The sequence below is a fragment of the Antechinus flavipes genome, chromosome 6 (genome assembly GCF_016432865.1).
Source record: "Antechinus flavipes isolate AdamAnt ecotype Samford, QLD, Australia chromosome 6, AdamAnt_v2, whole genome shotgun sequence".
Lineage (NCBI taxonomy): Eukaryota > Metazoa > Chordata > Mammalia > Dasyuromorphia > Dasyuridae > Antechinus > Antechinus flavipes.
The window spans coordinates 255,340,215-255,359,872 of record NC_067403.1 but is presented as its reverse complement, the minus strand read 5'-3'; the positions used below and the strand labels follow the sequence as shown (position 1 = coordinate 255,359,872).

Sequence of the window (19,658 nt, the reverse complement as noted above, 5' to 3'; positions counted from 1 at the left end):
CGGGCGGCACTGGGCTGCGGCCGCTGCGGGCTCCCGGGCGGCCGGCGGCCACCGCCAGCGGGGCCATGTCGCTGCTGCGGGACGTGTCGTTGCAGGACCCCCGGGAGCGCTTCGAGCTGCTGCAGCGGGTGGGCTCGGGCACCTACGGGGACGTGTACAAGGTGCGCGCGGGCCGGGATGCCGGGGGAGGGCGAGGGGGGGGCCGCCCTCCCCACGGCCCGGCGGCCCCATCGCGCCCCCGGCGTCTCCATCCGCCCCGCGGGCGGCCCGGGGGAGCCCTGCTAGCTTCCGGACTCCGTTACAGGCCCGGGACACCGAGACTTCCGAGCTGGCTGCCGTGAAGATCGTCAAAGTGGACCCGGGTGAGGTCGCGGGGTCCTGGCCGCGGGGGGAGGGGGGAGGGGGAGGAGGGAGGGAAGGGGGCGCGCGCCGGGCCTGCCCCCCCCAGGTGACAGAGCCTTTGCTCCTTCAGGAGATGACATCAGCTCCCTCCAGCAGGAGCTCACCATCCTCAAGGAGTGTCGGCACCCCAATGTGGTCACTTACTTAGGCAGCTACCTCAGGTGACCCCCTCCTCCTCCTCCCTCCCCCTCTCCCCTCCCCCTCCCCCTCCTCCGTGCCCCCCCCAGCTCCTCTCTGGCAGCTGCATGCCCAGAGCTAGAGGATGCCATCTTGGGCCGCCCTCGTTTTGGGGAGGGGAGGGAGTGGGCCGCTTGTTACTGGGTGATCTGGGCCCTCCCTGGATCTGTTCCCTCGGAGGGGAAGCGGCCGGGGGTCTCTGAAGCTCCCTCCTGGGCCGGCTGCCCCCCCCAGCCTCTTCCTCTGCCCAATGCAGAAATGACCGGTTGTGGATCTGCATGGAGTTCTGTGGAGGAGGATCCCTGCAGGAGATCTACCAGGGTGAGAGCCACAGGCGGCGGGGGGCGAGGGGGCTCCCAGGCCGGGCTTCTCCCCGGGGGCACGGACCCTGGCCAAGGCCGGGGCCTCCTGGCGGCTCCCAGGGGCCCTGAGGGCCCTCCCGACCTCCCCGTCCCCGGCCGCAGCAGGCCTTTCCCTTTGCATGGGGGCCTGCCTCTACCTCCCCCCTTCTTTCAGCCACCGGGCCCCTGGAGGAAAAGCAGATCGCCTACGTGTGCCGGGAGGCCCTGAAGGTACGCGGCCCCCGGGCCCCCAGGCCGGCCGCCTTCTGCTTTCCCTTTTGTCTCTTCCCCGGAGGCACTAATTGGTCCCTTGGGTGGGGAGGCCCCTTGATCCCGGTGGGAGACTGGTGCCGGAGGGGGAGGGGCTGTTCCCCTGTTGCCGGAAGCATCTCGTTTCCCTCTTGCCTCACCCGCTTCCTGTTTGGGGGAAAGTAGAGGTGGGAGGAAGCAGCGTGGGGGGGGCCCTTCCCCAAACCCCCCTGACCCCCCACCCCGGGCTGGCTTTGGGGACTCTGAAGGGAGGAGAGCGGGGGCCGGGGCCGACCCAGGAACTCTGCTGTCCCCAGGGCTTGCATCACCTGCATTCTCAGGGGAAGATCCACAGGGACATTAAGGTAGGGGCAGCGTGTGTGTGCGTGTGTGTGTGTGTGTGTGTGTGTGTGTGTGTGTGTGTGTGTGCGCGCGCAGAGACAGAGATGGGAGGTGGGAGGGTCCTGGGGGGCGGGGTCTCTGGGGTCCCCACATCAGGGGATGGGCGAAAGAACCGCCCAATGGGGGCTCCCCTCGGGGACAGTGGAGAACCCGCTCTTGTGTCCCCACAGGGAGCCAACCTTCTTCTCACTCTCCATGGAGATGTCAAACTGGGTCAGTGCTGGGGGGGGCCGGGGAGGGCCCGAGGGGCGATGGGGGGGGGGCCGGGGGCCTGACAAACCGCCCGCCGGCCCCTTGGCCGGGGCGAGTCCCTGGGGCCCCCGGGGGGGGTGGCTGTGGCCCCGGAGGGCTCTGGCTGACCCAGAGGCCGGGAGCCGGGCCAAGCAGCCAGGTGTATCCTGCTTCGGGCCGGGGAAGGCGGGGGCCTCCTGAGCAGCTGGCTCCCCTCCCCCCCAGCTGACTTTGGTGTGTCTGGCGAGCTCACGGCGTCGGTGGCCAAGAGGAAGTCCTTCATCGGGACGCCCTACTGGTAAGGAGAGCGGCGGCCGCGGGGAAGGGCCCCCGGGGCCAGGAAGGTGACCGTCTCCCTGCCCCCAGGATGGCCCCCGAGGTGGCCGCCGTGGAGCGCAAGGGGGGCTACAACGAGCTCTGCGACGTGTGGGCCGTCGGGATCACCGCCATCGAGCTGGCCGAGCTGCAGCCCCCGCTCTTCCACCTGCACCCCATGAGGTCAGTCTGTGCGCCCCGTCCCCCGCTCGGCCGAGCCCGCTCCTGACCGCTCCTGACCGCCGCCCTCCCCTCCCCCCCAGGGCCTTGATGCTGATGTCCAAGAGCAGCTTCCAGCCGCCCAAGCTGAAGGAGAAGGCCTGCTGGTGAGTGGCCGACCCGCCTCCCGTCTCGGGCCGGACGCCCCCCCCCCCCCTTCCCCCGGCCGGGCGGGTGCCGGTCCCTCAGGCACCGGCCCAGCTCAGCCCCGGCCCCGCTCTCAGGTCCCAGAACTTCCACCATTTCCTCAAGCTGGCCTTGACCAAGAACCCCAAGAAGAGGCCCCCGGCCGAGAAGCTGCTGCAGGTCAGAGGGGCCCCGGGAGGGGAGGAGGAGGGGCCGAGGGCCCTGACGGGGCAGCCTCCTGATTCCTTTCTCCCCCCTCCCCCCCAGCACCCTTTCACCACCCAGACCCTCCCCCGGACCCTCCTCATGCAGCTCCTGGACAAGCTCAATGATCCCCACCTGGGCATCCCTGCTCCGGAGGATTGTGACCTGGAGGTGAGCCGGGCCGCGGGGGGGGGGGGGGCGTCGGGGGCGGGGGCCGGGGGCGGGGGGGGGGGCAGGGGCGGGGCTGGGGCCGTGGGGGGGGCGGGGCCGCGGGGGGCGTCGGGGGCGGGGCTGGGGCCGTGGGGGGGGCACGAACCTCACCCCCCCTCTGCCGCAGACCTACGACCTGTTTCCCGACACGATCCGCTCCAGGGGCCAGCACAGCCAGGCGGAGAGGACGCCGTCGGAGATCCAGTGTGAGCGCCGGCGGGCGGTGGGGAGAGGGAGGAGCGGCTCCCCTGCCCTCCTGGGCCCCCGCCTCACGGCGCCCTCTCCTTGCAGTTCACCAGGTGAAGTTTGGCGCCCCCAGGAGGAAGGAGACGGAGCCGCTGTGTGAGCCGGTGAGAAGGGGGGGGAGAACGCTGACAAAGCGCTTTGGGAGCCTTAAAGTGACATGCGTGTCCATACGTGTACACGTGTGTGTAGGTGTGTGGGTGTGTGGGTCTGTATGTGACAACACGTGTACGTCTATGTGTATTTGTTATAGGCCGTGTGTTTACACGTATGTGTTTACGTGTAGGCATTTGTACGTATAGGCACGTGTGTTATGCTTCTGCGTGTGTGCACATATGTGTACTACACACGCACGTGGCCACACACCGTCCATCCCCTCCCCCCACGCACACGGCTGCTCCCATTCCTATTTTTCTCCATAATCTGCGTTTCTCTGGGCGCGGTTGGAGCGGTTTCTCACCCCCTGGGGGAGGGGTCCTGGCCGCGGGGGGAGGGGGGAGGGGGAGGAGGGAGGGAAGGGGGCGCGCGCCGGGCCTGCCCCCCCCAGGTGACAGAGCCTTTGCTCCTTCAGGAGATGACATCAGCTCCCTCCAGCAGGAGCTCACCATCCTCAAGGAGTGTCGGCACCCCAATGTGGTCACTTACTTAGGCAGCTACCTCAGGTGACCCCCTCCTCCTCCTCCCTCCCCCCTCCTCCCTCCCCCTCCCCCTCCTCCGTGCCCCCCCCAGCTCCTCTCTGGCAGCTGCATGCCCAGAGCTAGAGGATGCCATCTTGGGCCGCCCTCGTTTTGGGGAGGGGAGGGAGTGGGCCGCTTGTTACTGGGTGATCTGGGCCCTCCCTGGATCTGTTCCCTCGGAGGGGAAGCGGCCGGGGGTCTCTGAAGCTCCCTCCTGGGCCGGCTGCCCCCCCCAGCCTCTTCCTCTGCCCAATGCAGAAATGACCGGTTGTGGATCTGCATGGAGTTCTGTGGAGGAGGATCCCTGCAGGAGATCTACCAGGGTGAGAGCCACAGGCGGCGGGGGGCGAGGGGGCTCCCAGGCCGGGCTTCTCCCCGGGGGCACGGACCCTGGCCAAGGCCGGGGCCTCCTGGCGGCTCCCAGGGGCCCTGAGGGCCCTCCCGACCTCCCCGTCCCCGGCCGCAGCAGGCCTTTCCCTTTGCATGGGGGCCTGCCTCTACCTCCCCCCTTCTTTCAGCCACCGGGCCCCTGGAGGAAAAGCAGATCGCCTACGTGTGCCGGGAGGCCCTGAAGGTACGCGGCCCCCGGGCCCCCAGGCCGGCCGCCTTCTGCTTTCCCTTTTGTCTCTTCCCCGGAGGCACTAATTGGTCCCTTGGGTGGGGAGGCCCCTTGATCCCGGTGGGAGACTGGTGCCGGAGGGGGAGGGGCTGTTCCCCTGTTGCCGGAAGCATCTCGTTTCCCTCTTGCCTCACCCGCTTCCTGTTTGGGGGAAAGTAGAGGTGGGAGGAAGCAGCGTGGGGGGGGCCCTTCCCCAAACCCCCCTGACCCCCACCCCGGGCTGGCTTTGGGGACTCTGAAGGGAGGAGAGCGGGGGCGGGGCCGACCCAGGAACTCTGCTGTCCCCAGGGCTTGCATCACCTGCATTCTCAGGGGAAGATCCACAGGGACATTAAGGTAGGGGCAGCGTGTGTGTGTGTGTGTGTGTGTGTGTGTGTGTGTGTGTGTGTGTGTGTGCGCGCGCAGAGACAGAGATGGGAGGTGGGAGGGGTCCTGGGGGGCGGGGTCTCTGGGGTCCCCACATCAGGGGATGGGCGAAAGAACCGCCCAATGGGGGCTCCCCTCGGGGACAGTGGAGAACCCGCTCTTGTGTCCCCACAGGGAGCCAACCTTCTTCTCACTCTCCATGGAGATGTCAAACTGGGTCAGTGCTGGGGGGGGCCGGGGAGGGCCCGAGGGGCGATGGGGGGGGCCGGGGAGGGCCCGAGGGGCGATGGGGGGGGGGGGCCGGGGGCCTGACAAACCGCCCGCCGGCCCCTTGGCCGGGGCGAGTCCCTGGGGCCCCCGGGGGGGGGTGGCTGTGGCCCCGGAGGGCTCTGGCTGACCCAGAGGCCGGGAGCCGGGCCAAGCAGCCAGGTGTATCCTGCTTCGGGCCGGGGAAGGCGGGGGCCTCCTGAGCAGCTGGCTCCCCTCCCCCCCAGCTGACTTTGGTGTGTCTGGCGAGCTCACGGCGTCGGTGGCCAAGAGGAAGTCCTTCATCGGGACGCCCTACTGGTAAGGGGAGCGGCGGCCGTGGGGAAGGGCCCCCGGGGCCAGGAAGGTGACCGTCTCCCTGCCCCCAGGATGGCCCCCGAGGTGGCCGCCGTGGAGCGCAAGGGGGGCTACAACGAGCTCTGCGACGTGTGGGCCGTCGGGATCACCGCCATCGAGCTGGCCGAGCTGCAGCCCCCGCTCTTCCACCTGCACCCCATGAGGTCAGTCTGCGCGCCCCGCCCCCCGCTTGGCCGAGCCCGCTCCTGACCGCTCCTGACCGCCGCCTTCCCCTCCCCCCCAGGGCCTTGATGCTGATGTCCAAGAGCAGCTTCCAGCCGCCCAAGCTGAAGGAGAAGGCCTGCTGGTGAGTGGCCGACCCACCTCCCGTCTCGGGCCGGACGCCCCCCCGCTTCCCCCGGGCCGGCCCTGGCGCCCCTTCCCCCGGCCGGGCGGGTGCCGGTCCCTCAGGCACCGGCCCGGCTCAGCCCCGGCCCCGCTCTCAGGTCCCAGAACTTCCACCATTTCCTCAAGCTGGCCTTGACCAAGAACCCCAAGAAGAGGCCCCCGGCCGAGAAGCTGCTGCAGGTCAGAGGGGCCCCGGGAGGGGAGGAGGAGGGGCCGAGGGCCCTGGCGGGGCAGCCTCCTGATTCCTTTCTCCCCCCTCCCCCCCAGCACCCTTTCACCACCCAGACCCTCCCCCGGACCCTCCTCATGCAGCTCCTGGACAAGCTCAATGATCCCCACCTGGGCATCCCTGCTCCGGAGGATTGTGACCTGGAGGTGAGCCGGGCCGCGGGGGGGGGGGGGGGGGCGTCGGGGGCGGGGCCGGGGGGCGGGGGGGGGGGGCAGGGGCGGGGCTGGGGCCGTGGGGGGGGGCGGGGGCCGCGGGGGGCGTCGGGGGCGGGGCTGGGGCCGTGGGGGGGGGCGCGAACCTCACCCCCCTCTCTGCCGCAGACCTACGACCTGTTTCCCGACACGATCCGCTCCAGGGGCCAGCACAGCCAGGCGGAGAGGACGCCGTCGGAGATCCAGTGTGAGCCCCGGCGGGCGGTGGGGAGAGGGAGGAGCGGCTCCCCTGCCCTCCTGGGCCCCCGCCTCACGGCGCCCTCTCCTTGCAGTTCACCAGGTGAAGTTTGGCGCCCCCAGGAGGAAGGAGACGGAGCCGCTGTGTGAGCCGGTGAGAAGGGGGGGAGAACGCTGACAAAGCGCTTTGGGAGCCTTAAAGTGACACGCGTGTCCATACGTGTGCACGTGTGTAGGTGTGTGGGTCTGTATGTGACAACACGTGTATGTCTACGTGTATTTGTTATAGGCCGTGTGTTTACATGTATGTGTTTACGTGTAGGCATTTGTACGTATAGGCACGTGTGTTATGCTTCTGCGTGTGTGCACATATGTGTACTACACACGCACGTGGCCACACACCGTCCATCCCCTCCCCCCACGCACACGGCTGCTCCCATTCCTATTTTTCTCCATAATCTGCGTTTCTCTGGGCGCGGTTGGAGCGGTTTCTCACCCCCTGGGGGAGGGGTCCTGGCCGGGTGTTGCACACGTGTGTCTGACGGGGGGGGGCCCTCTCGCGAGCCCTCTGTGTCCCCCCCGGGCCCCGGCCCGGCTCCCTCTCGGTCCGTGACCGCGGCTCTCTCTCCGCAGTGGGAGGAGGAGTGGACGCTCTTGGGGAAGGAGGAGCTGGCCGGGTAGGTGCGGCGGGGGCGGGGGGTGGGGGGCGGGTACGGGGAGGGCTCTGGCTCCATGGCCCCCCTGTGCCCCCCTCCGCAGGAGTCTGCTGCAGTCGGTCCAAGAGGCCCTGGAGGAAAGGTGAGCGGAGGCCCCGGTGACCCCCAGCCTGTGGCCGGCTTCCTCCCGCCCTGGGGACAGACCCCGGGCCCCCCCAGCCTCGCGCGGCTCTGGGGGGGCAGAGGCAGAAGTTAAAGCGCCCCCGGCCCCAAGGAGACTGTTTTCCCAGGGGAGGAGACGCCCATGTCCACAGACGGGTCACCACTGACCTGGGGGCTGGGGGGGGAGCCTCGTTCCCCAGCCCGGGGAGAGGCTACTTCCTGGGGGGCGTCCTAGTCCTGGGCATGAGGAGGGGAGAACCCAGGCCCATGAGCCTCAGGGAGGCTGTGAGGAGGATGAACCGGAGAAGGGAGGGCCTGGAGGCAGGGAGGCCAGAGGAGGCCGGTGAGGGGCAGTTTGTGAATAATCCAAGGGCATTTCCTCAGGTGGAGGAGGAGGGCAGCCCGGGGGAGGGAGGAGGGCAGGCCTGGGGGAGGGAGGAGGGCAGGCTTGGGGGAGGGAGGAGGGCAGGCCTGGGGGAGGGAGGAGGGCAGGCTGGGGGGGAGGGAGGAGGGCAGGCCTGGGGGAGGGAGGAGGGCAGGCCCAGGGGAGGGAGGAGGGCAGGCCCAGGGGAGGGAGGAGGGCAGGCCCGGGGGAGGGAGGAGGGCAGGCGGGGGGGGGGGGAGGAGGGCAGGCCCAAGGGGGGGGGAGGAGGGCAGGCCCGGGGAAGGGAGGAGGGCAGTGCTGCAGGGCCCGGTCTCAGGCCCAGGCTGGAAAGGTCCTGACTGAATGGGCCCTTGCCCGCCTGCCCCGAGTCCCGGCAGGGCTGGCAGCTTTCTGGGCCGCTCAGAGGGCAGCGGGGATGGGGGGCGTGAGGGGTGACCGGTCCCCCGGCCCAGGACGGGCGCCCAGCAGACCCAGGCAGCGAGCTTGGCTCTTGGTCTTCCTTAAAATGACTTTGTTAAAAAAAAAAATGACTTTGTTGCCTTTTAACACCCGTTGCTGAGAGAGAAAAGTCAGAGCGCGAGGGAAGGAGCCGGGAGGGAAGAAGCGGGCCTGGGGCGGGAGCCGGCGCCCAGTCTCCTCGGCCTGTGTCGGGGCAGGCGGCGATTTCTGCCCAAAGCCCCCTGGGCCTGCTATGAGTTGGCTCTTGGTGGGCGCCCCCCGCCCCCCTCCCCCGTGCGCCCCAGAGTCCGCGTGCCGGCCTCGCTCCCCCAGCGTCGCCGGCGCCTCTCGGGGTAGGTGACAATGAGCCCCCCGAGGGCTGGCGGGCAGCGCTGTGGGCCCGGAGCCTCCCCGGCGTGGGGCAGCGGGGCCAGGGCCGCTCACGGGCCTTCTCTCCCCCAGGAGTCTGACCATGAAGCCGGCTCTGGAGAGACAGGTGGGACAGCGGCGGCCGGGGGATGGGCTCAGGCTGGGGGGGTGGGGAAGGGCCTGGGTGCCCAGAGGGGCCAAAAGCTTTGGGAGCTGATTCCCAACCCCTGAAGCTGCTCTCTTCTTCCTCAGGTCCTGGACTCCCCTGAGGACGGAACGGGAACCATCAAGAGGTCGCCATTCGGGGGGCCCGGACCCCCCGGACCTGCAGAAGTGACCCCCCCGAGTCTCCGCCAGGTAAGGTTTGGTCGGGGGAGCGGGAGCAGCTCGGGAGTCGGGGTTCTGGGAGGAGGAGGAGGGGGCCACGAGGGGCAGGGCTGACGGCAGCGCCCCCTGCCCCCAGGGACGCCGGACCTGCCTCTGGCCCGCCCCGAGACCCCGCCGCTGCTCTCCTCCGAGTGGGCCACCATGAAGCGCAAGGAGGACACGGAGGTGAGCCGGACTTCCCGGGAGCCGGGGGCGGGGGAGGGAAGGGGTGGGGGGCCGGACCAGACCGGCCCTGAGCCCCTCCCTTTGCTCCTCAGCGGTCCTGCTGTCGCGGCCTCCCGCCCACCCCCAAAGTCCACGTAAGTGTCCCAGCCCCGCACCTGCCCTCCCCCGGCACTGCGTGGTCCGGGCTGGCGCTGCGCCCTTTCAGCAGATGGGGAGACTGAGGCCCCGAGCCCCCGGGGCCTGGGAAGAAGCGGGGGGCCGGCTCCGGGCCCCTCTGAGAGGCCCCTTCTCTCTCCCTGGCCCCAGATGGGCGCCTGCTTCTCCAAGGTCTTCAATGGCTGCCCGCTCCAGATCCACGCTGCCGTCACCTGGATCCACCCGGTGACCAGAGGTAGGGCCGGCCCTTGAGGCCCCAGGGGGGCGTGGCCGGGGCCCCTCCCCCCCTTTCCCTCTCACCCCCTTTCCTCCTCCCCCCCTCCCCCGCCCCTGACCCAGACTTCTGCTCCCCCAGACCAGTTCTTGGTGGTGGGGGCCGAGGAGGGGATCTACACCCTCAACCTGCACGAGCTGCACGAGGACACGCTGGAGAAGGTGAGGAGGGAGGGGCCTTTTGTCCGTGTGACCCCGCCCATATTCAGGGCCCCAGGAGCTCCTACAGGGCCGCGGTCTGGGGGGGGGGGGTCCTGGGGGCGGGGCTGGGGGCGGGGCTGGGGCAGCCCTGAGCAGGGCCTCTCTGTTCCCAGCTGATTCCCCAGCGCTGCTTCTGGCTCTACTGTGTCAACAACGTCCTCCTCTCCCTGTCAGGTGCCGAGGGAAGGGGGGTTGGGGGGGGGTTGGTGGTGGCTCGGGACTAAGGGACGTCCCCCACGGCCCAGCCCGCGGCTCTCTGGCCTTCACCTCCCCCGCCTCAGTTTCCCCGTCTGGGGGGGGGGGGGCGACGATCCTGGCTCTGAGCTCCTTCCCGGGGAGCGCCCTGAGCTCCTGGTCTGCCCCTCCCCCTCCTGCCCCCAGGTAAGACCACCCACGTCTGGGCCCACGACCTGCCCGCGCTGTTCGAGCAGCGGCAGCAGCAGCGGCAGCGCCAGGCCCCCCTCTCCATCCCCACCCATCTGCTCACTCAGCGGATCATCCCCAGGTAGGGGGTGGGGGGGAGGGCAGGGCCCCTGCCGGCTCTGTCCCTCAGGACCGAAGGGTGGATGTGGGGGCTCTGGGGGGGCGCTGTCCGAGGGTTTTGGGGGGTCCGGGGGCTCTGGCGGCCCCTCCCTAAGCTTCCCTAGGGGAAGGCCCGGGCTTGCGGGCCGGCTCACGGCAGCCTCCTCCGCAGGCGCTTCGCCCTCTCTGTGAAGATCGCGGACACCAGAGGCTGTCTCAAGTGCCGCGTGGGTGAGAGTCGGGGCATCGCCTGCCCACGTCCCCCTGCCCCGCAGCCCTCCCTGAGGGCACCGGCCGCCTCCCTGTGCCAGGCCCGGGGCTGGGCCTGCTAGGGCTCGGATAGGAGAGCCGGGGGGGCAGAAGGGAGGGGGGAGGGCGGGGGGGCGGCCGCGGCGCTGGCAGAAGCTGACGGTGCCCGCGAGGAGAGATACGGGCAGTGCCCTGCCTGTGCCCCCGCCGCATTGCTCCTCCCTCATCACCAGGGGCGTCCGGCAGGGACATCCCTGAAAAGGAGCGAATGGGGGGGTCAGCCCCTTACCCCGGGGAGACGGCGTCACCGTTGCCCCAAATCCCCAAAGCTTTGGGGGGCTCCGAGAGGGGCTCGGGGATGGGTGGGGGAGAGCCCGGGAGGCTGCCGGGACAGCTCGGGAGCCCGAAGGGGCCGCCCAGGAGCGGAGGCTTCCCTCCCTCCCTCCCTGCTCCCGGCTGGGCCCCCGGAATCTGCGCCCAGGCTGGGAATCTCCCTCCCGGGAGCCCAGCGCTCGCCTGTTGACGGGAATCTCCCTCCCTCCCCCCCAGTGCGCAACCCCTACACGGGGAGCACCTTCCTGCTGGCCGCCCTGCCCTCCAGCCTGCTGCTCCTGCAGTGGTATGAGCCCCTGAAGAAGTTCCTGCTTCTCAAGGTCTGGGAGCCCGGAGGGGGCTGGGGAGGGTCTCAGCCTGGGGCAGGGGGGGCCATGAGGAATGGGGAGGGTCTCTGGGCCTGGGGCGGGGTGGGGTGGGGGATGGGGAGGGTCTCTGGGCCCGCCCCTCCCCTACTGGGTGACGAAGCTGCTGCCCCCTCTGGCCCTCAGAATTTCAGCACAGTCCTGCCCAACCCCCTGGGGCTCCTGGAACCTCTGATCCTGGAGGGGAAGGAGCTGCCTCAGGTGTGCGTGGGGGCCACGGGGCCCGGGGACCACGGCCTCGGCCTGCAGTTCCACATCCTCCCGCTAGAAGCCGGCCCCAGCCCCGACTTCCTCATCCCGCCCGGTGAGCGAGGGGCCGCGGCCTCCCGTCGCTCCTTTTAAGGGTCCCCGGGGTGGGAGGCGATGGGGAAACTGAGGCCAGGGGAGCCTCCGAGACCCGCAGGCTTTCCGCCCTTAGCCTGCTATTCCTCCTTTTACCACTGGGGAAACTGAGGCAAAGACTGGAGCCCAGGGCCTGCCCCGAACGGGCTGTTTCCCAACCAAGTCCCTGGGCTCAGTCCCCCCTCCGTTAAACCAGAAGAACCAGGAGCAGTCGGGGGCCCCGGCCTGGGGGTCAGGGAGGGGCCCGGGGAGGTCCTGGGGCCTGAGCTCAGCCTCTGCTTCCCCTACCCAGAGGGGGCTCCGGGCGCTGCCCAGCAGGTGATCCAGGTGGACCGGGACACGGTGCTGGTGTGCTTCGAACGTGAGTGACTGAGGCGGGGGGCTGCCCCTGGGCTGGGGGAGGAGGGGGGAGCTGTCCCTGGGGGGGGGGGAGCTGTCCCCTGGGCTGGGGGGGGGGAGGGGAGCTGTCCCTGGGGGGGGGGGAGCTGTCCCCTGGGCTGGGGGGGGAGGGGAGCTGTCCCCTGGGCTGGGGGAGGGGAGCTGTCTCTGGGGTGGGGGAGGGAAGCTGTCCCTTGCACTGGGGGGAGGAGAGCTGTCCCCTGTGGGGGAGGGGAGCTGTCCCCTGTGGGGGAGGGGAGCTGTCAGGGGGGGGCTGTCCCCTGGGCCGGGGGGGGGAGGGGAGCTGTCCCTGGGGGGGGGGGAGCTGTCCCTGGGGGGGAGGGGAGCTGTCCCCTGGGCTGGAGGCTGAGCCCGGCCCCGCCCTGCAGGCTGTGTCCGGACTGTCAACCTTCAGGGGGCCCCGACCGGCGCCCTGGCCCCAGAGCTCACCTTTGACTTTCCCATTGAGACTGTGGGTGAGTGGGGGCCCCCAGGTCCGGGGCTAAGCCAGTGCCTGCAGGGGGGGCAGGGAGCGGGTGTGTGATTGTGGTACAGACCACCAGGACCGGGAGCCTGGGGCTGATTTGCGCTCTGAGGGGCGGGCGGGCGCCTTGGGAGGTTCCGGATGGAAAATGCTGCTGAGAGCGGCCGGGAAGGCCAGTGGCCGGACAGGCTCTGCCTGTGGACTCTGGGCGGGCCAGACCTCGGTTTCCCCATCTGTGATATGGGGGCCCTTTCCTAGTGTCTGTGGAGATGGGGGGTGGGGCAGGGGGAGGAGGGGGCCCGGCCCTCGCTGACGCCCCCTCGCCCTCAGTCTGCCTCCAGGACAGTGTGCTGGCTTTTTGGCAGCACGGCATGCAGGGGCGGAGCCTGGAGACAAACGAGGTAGGACCGGGTCTGGGGGGGATGGGGGGCTCCCCCGGTGGGACCTGAATGGCCCCCGCTCGCCGTGACACCCGCCTCCTCCCCTCCCCCAGCTGACTCAGGAGATCACGGACGAGACGAGGATATTCCAAGTGCTCGGGGCCCACAGGTGAGGCTGGGAGCCCGGGTCCTCAGGGGGCAAGTCTGGAGTTTGGGGGCGCTCAGGAGGAGGGGACGACAAAGGCTGCGGGCAAAGGCCCGGGAGCGTCCTCGAGGAGAACGGCTTCCGGGACGCCGGCCCAGGCCCGCGGGGCCCAGCTCACCTCCTGCTCCCCACTCCCACCCCCTCTTCTCCCCCCCAGAGATATCATCCTGCAGAGCACCCCTACAGACAACCCCGGGGCCCACAGCAACCTCTACATCCTCACCGGCCACCAGAGCAGCTACTGAGCCTTCCCTGCCCAGGCCCGGGCCCCGCGGGACGGCAGGAGGAGCCCCCGGGGAGGCGCCGGATCGGCAGGGCCGGGGGCTCTGGAGGAGGCGGGGAGACGCGTGATCCTGAGATGTTTGTGGGGGCGGGGGCCGGGGACCCCCATCCACCCCCTTGCAATAACTGGACCGGACCAAGCTGCTGTGACTGTGCCCTCCGCCCCTGGGCTGCAGGCTCTCTCTTAGACTGCTGGGGCGCTGGCATGGAACCGGAGAAATGGGCTCGGCCCCCGGGGCAGGTGGTGCAGGGCTCCCCCTCCCCATGGCCCAGGGAACGTGGTATTTAACAGATGCTATATTGGTATTAAAGTCCACTTGTTTTCCTCCTCTGGGTCCCGTGGTCATTGCAGGGAGGGAGGGGCCCCGGGGCCCGCAGATTCGCCGTGATCACCTTCCACGGCCTTGGCGTAGCCGGGATGCCAGGGGCTGCTGGGGCACGTCGCTTCGGCTGCGGCACTCCCGGGGCTGCCCTCCCTCCGAGCGGGGCGGGCCTAGGTGGGCTTCGAGGGAGAGGAGAGGGGGGGTCCCGGGGGCTTCTGCCGGGAAAGAGCCAGGCGAGGGAGCAGCTTTGTCCGTGCCCCGGCGGCCTCCAAGGCCTTGGGAAGCACCGAAGCCGCGGAGGTCGGCGCCCGGGCATCATTAGCTGGGCTGGGAGCTTCCGGGCCTCCTGGGCCCCGCCAGTGTCGCCTCCATGAGCTACCAGAGGATGGAGCGGGACACGAGGAAGGCCCTGAAGCTCTCGCTCACCACGTGATCTTGGGCCACGGCCTCCACTCCCTGAGAGACAATCCCAGCCTTGGAGGCTCAGGCGCGCGAGTACTTTGGAGCCCTAGACCCACGCGCCAAGGTGTGGGGGTGGGCGGGAGGCTTCTGGCCGAGCCCCTGCGCCTAAACGCCCGCTCTGAGGTCGCCTCTTGGGCGGTTACCTCGTCCCTGCCTCAGGTTCCTCACCTACGAAAGGGGCTGGTTTGGACTCAGGTGTTCTCGAGTTCTCTCCGGGATGGAAAAGCTTTAGATAACGTAAAACCGAGGCTGCTCCGGACCGCTGAGCCAGGCCGAGGGGGGCCCAGAGGCTCAGCCAGGGGGGAGGGGAAGAACGTCCTTTGAAAAAGGTTTTTGGGGGTTTTCTGGTCTCCTTCACTAGAACGATGATAAAACCAGAGGAAATGTGCTCACGAGGTCGGGATTACATGGGGACCCAACACAGCAGGGGAAAAGGGGGTGAGCGAACAGCTCGGGGAGCCCCTCGCTGCAAGGTGGGTCGTGGGGGGCGGGGAATCCCAAGCCAACGATCCCGAGACTCTTCACTCTAAAGGCCCGAAGTCCTGGGTCTAGCGCGCTCACACGTGGGGAGGACGGGAGGAGGGCTGGCTCAGTGCGGCAGGGACAGGAGGCCCTAGAAGCGCACTTTGCCTTGATTTTCGAGGCGGTCCCGGCTCCGGTAAGACAGCGCTTTGCGCATAGTAGGTACTTTATAAGTGTTTGTTGGGTTGCTCTTGAGTGTTGTTTCAGACCTAATTAAGGAACACGAGAGAAATCAGTCTCAGGAAGAGGAAGTCACTTGGCAACATCACGCAGACTTTATTGAGCGCCGTGGGCTTAAAAACAACAGGCTTCCATCTAGGAGAGGTCTCCCTTGTCCAGAGAAGCAGTTTTTATCTGCCGTGTTCCCTTTTTGGTCACAAACTCCGCTCCTATTTATGGTTTGGGATTATCTGGATTAGCGTGGATAGCCCGGATCAGGGCGGTCAGTCACAGGTCGCTCTCCATCGCTGGGTTCGATACCGTTTACGTATCTCATGGGTCCATTTGGGGCGTTTCTCGGACGGCACAAACGCTGGTCTCCATTTCTGCCGGCCGCCTCGCGGTTTTTCCTGCGTCCACGTCCTCGATGTCGGGCTTGCCCAGCGATGCCCGCCCTGCCCGTCTGTGCGCCGAGAGGCAGCGAGATTCTGAGCCCCCATGAGTGCTCACCGAGGGGACGATGCTCCCGAACCTCAGGTCCTACATCCTTAAACTGGTGGTTGTGAGGACCTTAAGGGCCTGGAATAACATCAGCCTACAGGAGGAGAGGGAGGAAGGGCCTTGAAGGCCGTCTAGTCTAACTCTGCCGAGGAGGAAGGTGGGAGTCCAGAGGGCGAGAGAGGGGGCCGGGGCCGGCCGTGGGCCTCCAAATCCCAGCAGGCTGGCGGGACTCTTGCCTTCCCCAAGCCTGATCTGCCTGGGACCCAGAAATGACCCCGACTCGCCTCTTTCCTGGGGACTCTCCGGCGAACGCTTTCTGTGGTGGCGAGTAACGCTCCCGTCTGGCTGCGCGAGGAGAACGCTCTCAGCCAGGAGCCTGCCCCGCGTGTGGCCCAGAGGAAGCCAGGCAGGGATTGAACCTTTCATAAAGTCCCGGATAGGATTTTTCCCAGAGACTAAAAGTCAGCGCGGGATCAGGCGCTCATCTGTCACGGAGAGGAAGCTCTCTTTCAGACAGGAAACAGAAAAGGGAGAGCAGACGTCGTGTGAGTGGGGAAGTACAAACAGCCGGGTCCCGGGGGGTCTGGGCTGGGAGATCCCCCGTCAGATCTTCCGATAAATGACCTGGAAGTCGAGCGAGCGCCATGAAGTGCGCAGGCCGGTAGAATCGATCCAACAGACGAACAAATGAAACCAAAAAAACAAAATGGAACAAAAGAAAAATGGCGCCGGCCTGTCCGCGAGTGCTCCCACTCTGTACGTGGCGGGTCGCCTTCCGTTTCTTTTGAAGAACCAGGAGTTTGGATGATTGAGCAGGAAGGTCCCTTTTAGCTCGAGATACACGATCCCAGCATCTGGGTGATGGGCAACGAGGGATAGAAGCTCCAGTGTAGATCTGCTCACCGGAGCTCCCCTTTGGGGACGGTGGGCTCTGAGCGCCCTCGTGATCTCAAGGGGCCCGGAAGTCACTCGAAATGAAACACGGGCTATTGAGGGAGGTTTGGGGACATTTAGGAAAGGCCATTTTAGGCTCTGGGTCCCTGAAGGATCCTCGGGGTTACGGGAGTGGGTAGCTACTCCCTCCACCAGGGGAGTGGCTAACCAGGGCCTCGCTCCAGCACAGGAGAAGGCCTTCTTGAGCAGTCTTCCTATCCCCCACCCCACAGACTAACCTTGACCAGCCTGACTTTCAGGCTGTACCATTCATTCATTGCCCTTGTGCCTAACTCTTTGTGACCCTCTTGGAGCTTTCCTGGCAAAGCCAGCGAACTGACATTTCCTTCTTCAGCTCATTTTACAGATGAGGAGACTGAGGTCCTTGGAGTCAAGTGACTTTTCGGAGGTCACCCAGATATTATCAGAGGCAGGATTTGAATCCAGATCTTTTCACACCCGAACTGGTCGTCTTTCCATTTTATCACCCTGATTTTGAAATCCTGTCGGTCTGAATATTGGTGAAGTACCATTTAAGCCTCTGTTGTTAAGGCAAGTCACTCTCACCTCTGGAACTTCTCTTCAATTTGTCCCTTTCTCTCTCCTCTGAGAGAGTCTCCATCCTAGTATGGGGCCCTCATTACTTTACACTTAGAGTACTGGGGGCATCTGCCTGCCTCCCAGTCTCTTCCTACTCCATTAAATGATTTTCCTAAAGCCCAGGACCAACCATGTCACTCCTTACCATGTCACCCTTTTACCATGTCGCCCCCTTATCATGTCACTCCTTACCATGTCACCCCCTTATCACATCACCCTTTTACCATGTCACCCCCTTACCATGTCACCCCTTTACCATGTCATTCCCTTACCATGTCACTCCTTACCAAGTTACCCCCTTACCACGTCACCCTTTTACCATGTCACCCCATTATCATGTCACTCCTTACCATGTCACCCCTTTACCATGTCATTCCCTTACCATGTCACCCCCTTACCATGTTGTCCCCTTACCACGTCACCCTTTTACCATGTCGCCCCATTATCATGTCACTCCTTACCATGTCACTCCTTTACCATGTCATTCCCTTACCATGTCACCCCCTTACCATGTCACCCTTTTACCATGTTGCCCCCTTACCATGTCACTCCTTACCAAGTTACCCCTTTACCACGTCACCCTTTTACCATGTCGCCCCATTATCATGTCACTCCTTACCATGTCACTCCTTTACCATGTCATTCCCTTACCATGTCACCCCTTTAACATGTCACCTCCTTACCATGTCACCCCCTTATCACATCACCCTTTTACCATGTCACCCCCTTACCATGTCACTCCTTACTATGTCGCCCCCTTACCATGTCACCCTTTTACCATGTCACCCCCTTACCATGTCACTCCTTACTATGTCGCCCCCTTACCATGTCACCCCCTTATCACGTCACTCCAGGGGTTCCCTATTCCTTCTAGGATCAAACACAAAATAGCCTGCTTGGTATTCAAGGCCTTCACGACCCCGTCCTCTCCTACTTGCTCCCCACCTTATGCAGGTAGAGGGATCAGCCTTGGTAAGGAGCGGGGCCATCTCTTCACGTGAGAGGGGGGTGGAGGAGGTGGTGGTGGAATCCCGAAGAGGGGAGACCTCTCGGCAAATGGCCTTGATTTTTTTCTGCAAAATACGAGACAAGATTCTCAGCCGAGAAAAGCAGGAGAAAGGGACGCCATAGGAAGCTTGAAAAGAGATGAAAACTGGAGTGGGAGAGTTGATAAGGGAGCCACAGTAAGTTTACCCTGTAGCACTGAGGGCCCAGTTGAGGTAACATCGCATCAATCTGTAGAGGATTCCGTCAAAATGGCTGCATGATTTTCTCCATCTTCGTTCAGCAGAGTCTGTAAGCCATTTTGCAAATCTTAAAGCACAAAATGGGAGCCGTCTTTGCTATTCTGGGAAATTTAGAGCTGGAAGGACCCTAGGAAGCTTTCTAGCCCACCCTTCCCTCGTTTCACCCACCAGGAAACTGAGCTGACTTAATCACGATTGCTTAGGTAGTAAGTGAATTCTCTCTCAATTTGCTGTTTCCTCCACTGGACCTTACTGCTTCCCCCAAGACTACGTCCACCTTCTGAGAACCAGCCTTGTTAAGTTTAGAGAGCCTCGTTCTCACCACAAAGCTGCCCATGACAACTCTGGAGCCGAGGAAAAGGAAAGCAGTCTCCAGTCCTGGATGGTCGGGGGTGGGGGGAGAGTGCTGAGGGGCTGCTGAGAAGCACATGTGGAAATGTTCATTTAGCCCGTGTTGCTGAGAATGCGACGTCTCTGTTCAGCAACTAACAAGTGAACATACCGATCGTTCCCGGCACCGATATCCCATCAGCCTCCAAATTTCGCTGATTCTCGGAGAATCCCAGAGTCTGAAGAGATCTCAGTGGCCATCTAGGCCAACCTGTCATCTGAATCTAGATGAAAGGCATCCTCACCATGACTGTAACAAGTGCTTGAAGGCCTGGCTTGGGGGAAAGGAGGGAGCGCCTCCAGAAGGGTGTTATGGGAATTACCATTTTCATATTGGTGTGATGTGTGCCATGATAAGACTATCCTAGATTTCTTGGAGCTTTCCTTTTCCCCAGGAGATTCTGGCTTGGAAGTGATAGCGCTAAATCAGGAACTCTCCATTTGGGAATTCTCGAGCTTGTAACCACAGATCAGCTGAACCAGAGCCTGCTGCGCTCCTGTTCCCGTCACCCTAACTTTGGTTGTGTACCACGGTGAATAATCACAAGGCTCAACAAGCCTTAAGACTTGGACAATCAACTGAAGAATTGTTTCCATGGGCAATTTTCAGCTATCCATAGCCACATGAAAAGTGCTCTGAATCTCAGCTTTTTATGGTTTAAGATCCCACGTGGAGTCTCGTAATTGAATGTGGGGGTGGCAAAATTATGATTTATTATCGGTAAATGTTTGACTTGTATATCTAGCTTATAGATCTATATACTCAGGGTCATATACAAGTTTCTTGGGAGAAAAGGGGTTGAGAGTAGAAAAAGTTTAAGATGTCCTGCTCTAAATCACTATTGTTTGGAGAAAAGGCAAGGTACTGAGCTACTATCTCACACCTATCAGATAAACTCATAGAACAGAAAAGGAAAATGACAAATGTTGAAAGGATTGTGGGAAAATAGACACAGTTGGTAGAGTTGTGAACTGATTCAACCATTATGTAGAGCAATGTGGGACTATGCGCAAAGGGCTATAAAACCATGCACATCCTTTGACTCTGCAACATCATTACTAGGTCTGATTCTCAAAAGAGATAAAAAATAAAAAGGAAAAGGACCGATGTATACAAAAATATTTACGAGCGGCTCTTTTCTGGATAGGATGTCCATCAATCGGGGGATAGCTAAATAAGTTGTGTTATATGATTGTGCTGGAATACTATTGTGCTATAAGAAATAAGAATTTTCAGAAAAACCACGACAAGACTTACATGAACTGATGCAAAGTGAAATAAGTAGAAGCGGGAGAACCCTGTACTCAGTGGTGGCAATTTTATAAGATGATCAACTGTGATCTTAGCTAGCGATTTAGCTCAGCAGTGTGATCCACTACTGTGGAGTTCTGGTTCTTCTTTAAAATAATATATAAGATGATGGTTCTCTCTAGGGGAG

General features: G+C 64.5%; 1 protein-coding gene across 1 annotated transcript; it reads left to right on the top strand.

Annotated features, from left to right (window-relative positions):
- The first annotated feature begins 31 nt into the window (after positions 1 to 31).
- On the top strand, positions 32 to 13,407 carry MAP4K2 (mitogen-activated protein kinase kinase kinase kinase 2). The gene is made up of 32 exons (XM_051964675.1): positions 32 to 161; positions 305 to 362; positions 473 to 563; positions 836 to 900; positions 1,096 to 1,151; positions 1,487 to 1,534; positions 1,742 to 1,784; positions 2,028 to 2,100; positions 2,169 to 2,300; positions 2,381 to 2,443; positions 2,561 to 2,642; positions 2,730 to 2,837; positions 3,004 to 3,082; positions 3,168 to 3,226; positions 6,984 to 7,027; positions 7,110 to 7,148; positions 8,454 to 8,487; positions 8,613 to 8,717; positions 8,808 to 8,912; positions 9,005 to 9,046; positions 9,219 to 9,303; positions 9,424 to 9,503; positions 9,656 to 9,716; positions 9,924 to 10,047; positions 10,237 to 10,295; positions 10,863 to 10,966; positions 11,138 to 11,315; positions 11,646 to 11,714; positions 12,121 to 12,207; positions 12,546 to 12,616; positions 12,709 to 12,764; positions 12,958 to 13,407. The coding sequence occupies exons 1-32, from the start codon at positions 66 to 68 to the stop codon at positions 13,043 to 13,045; spliced, it is 2,484 nt and encodes an 827-aa protein (XP_051820635.1). The 5' UTR covers positions 32 to 65; the 3' UTR covers positions 13,046 to 13,407.
- Positions 13,408 to 19,658: the final 6,251 nt, after the last annotated feature.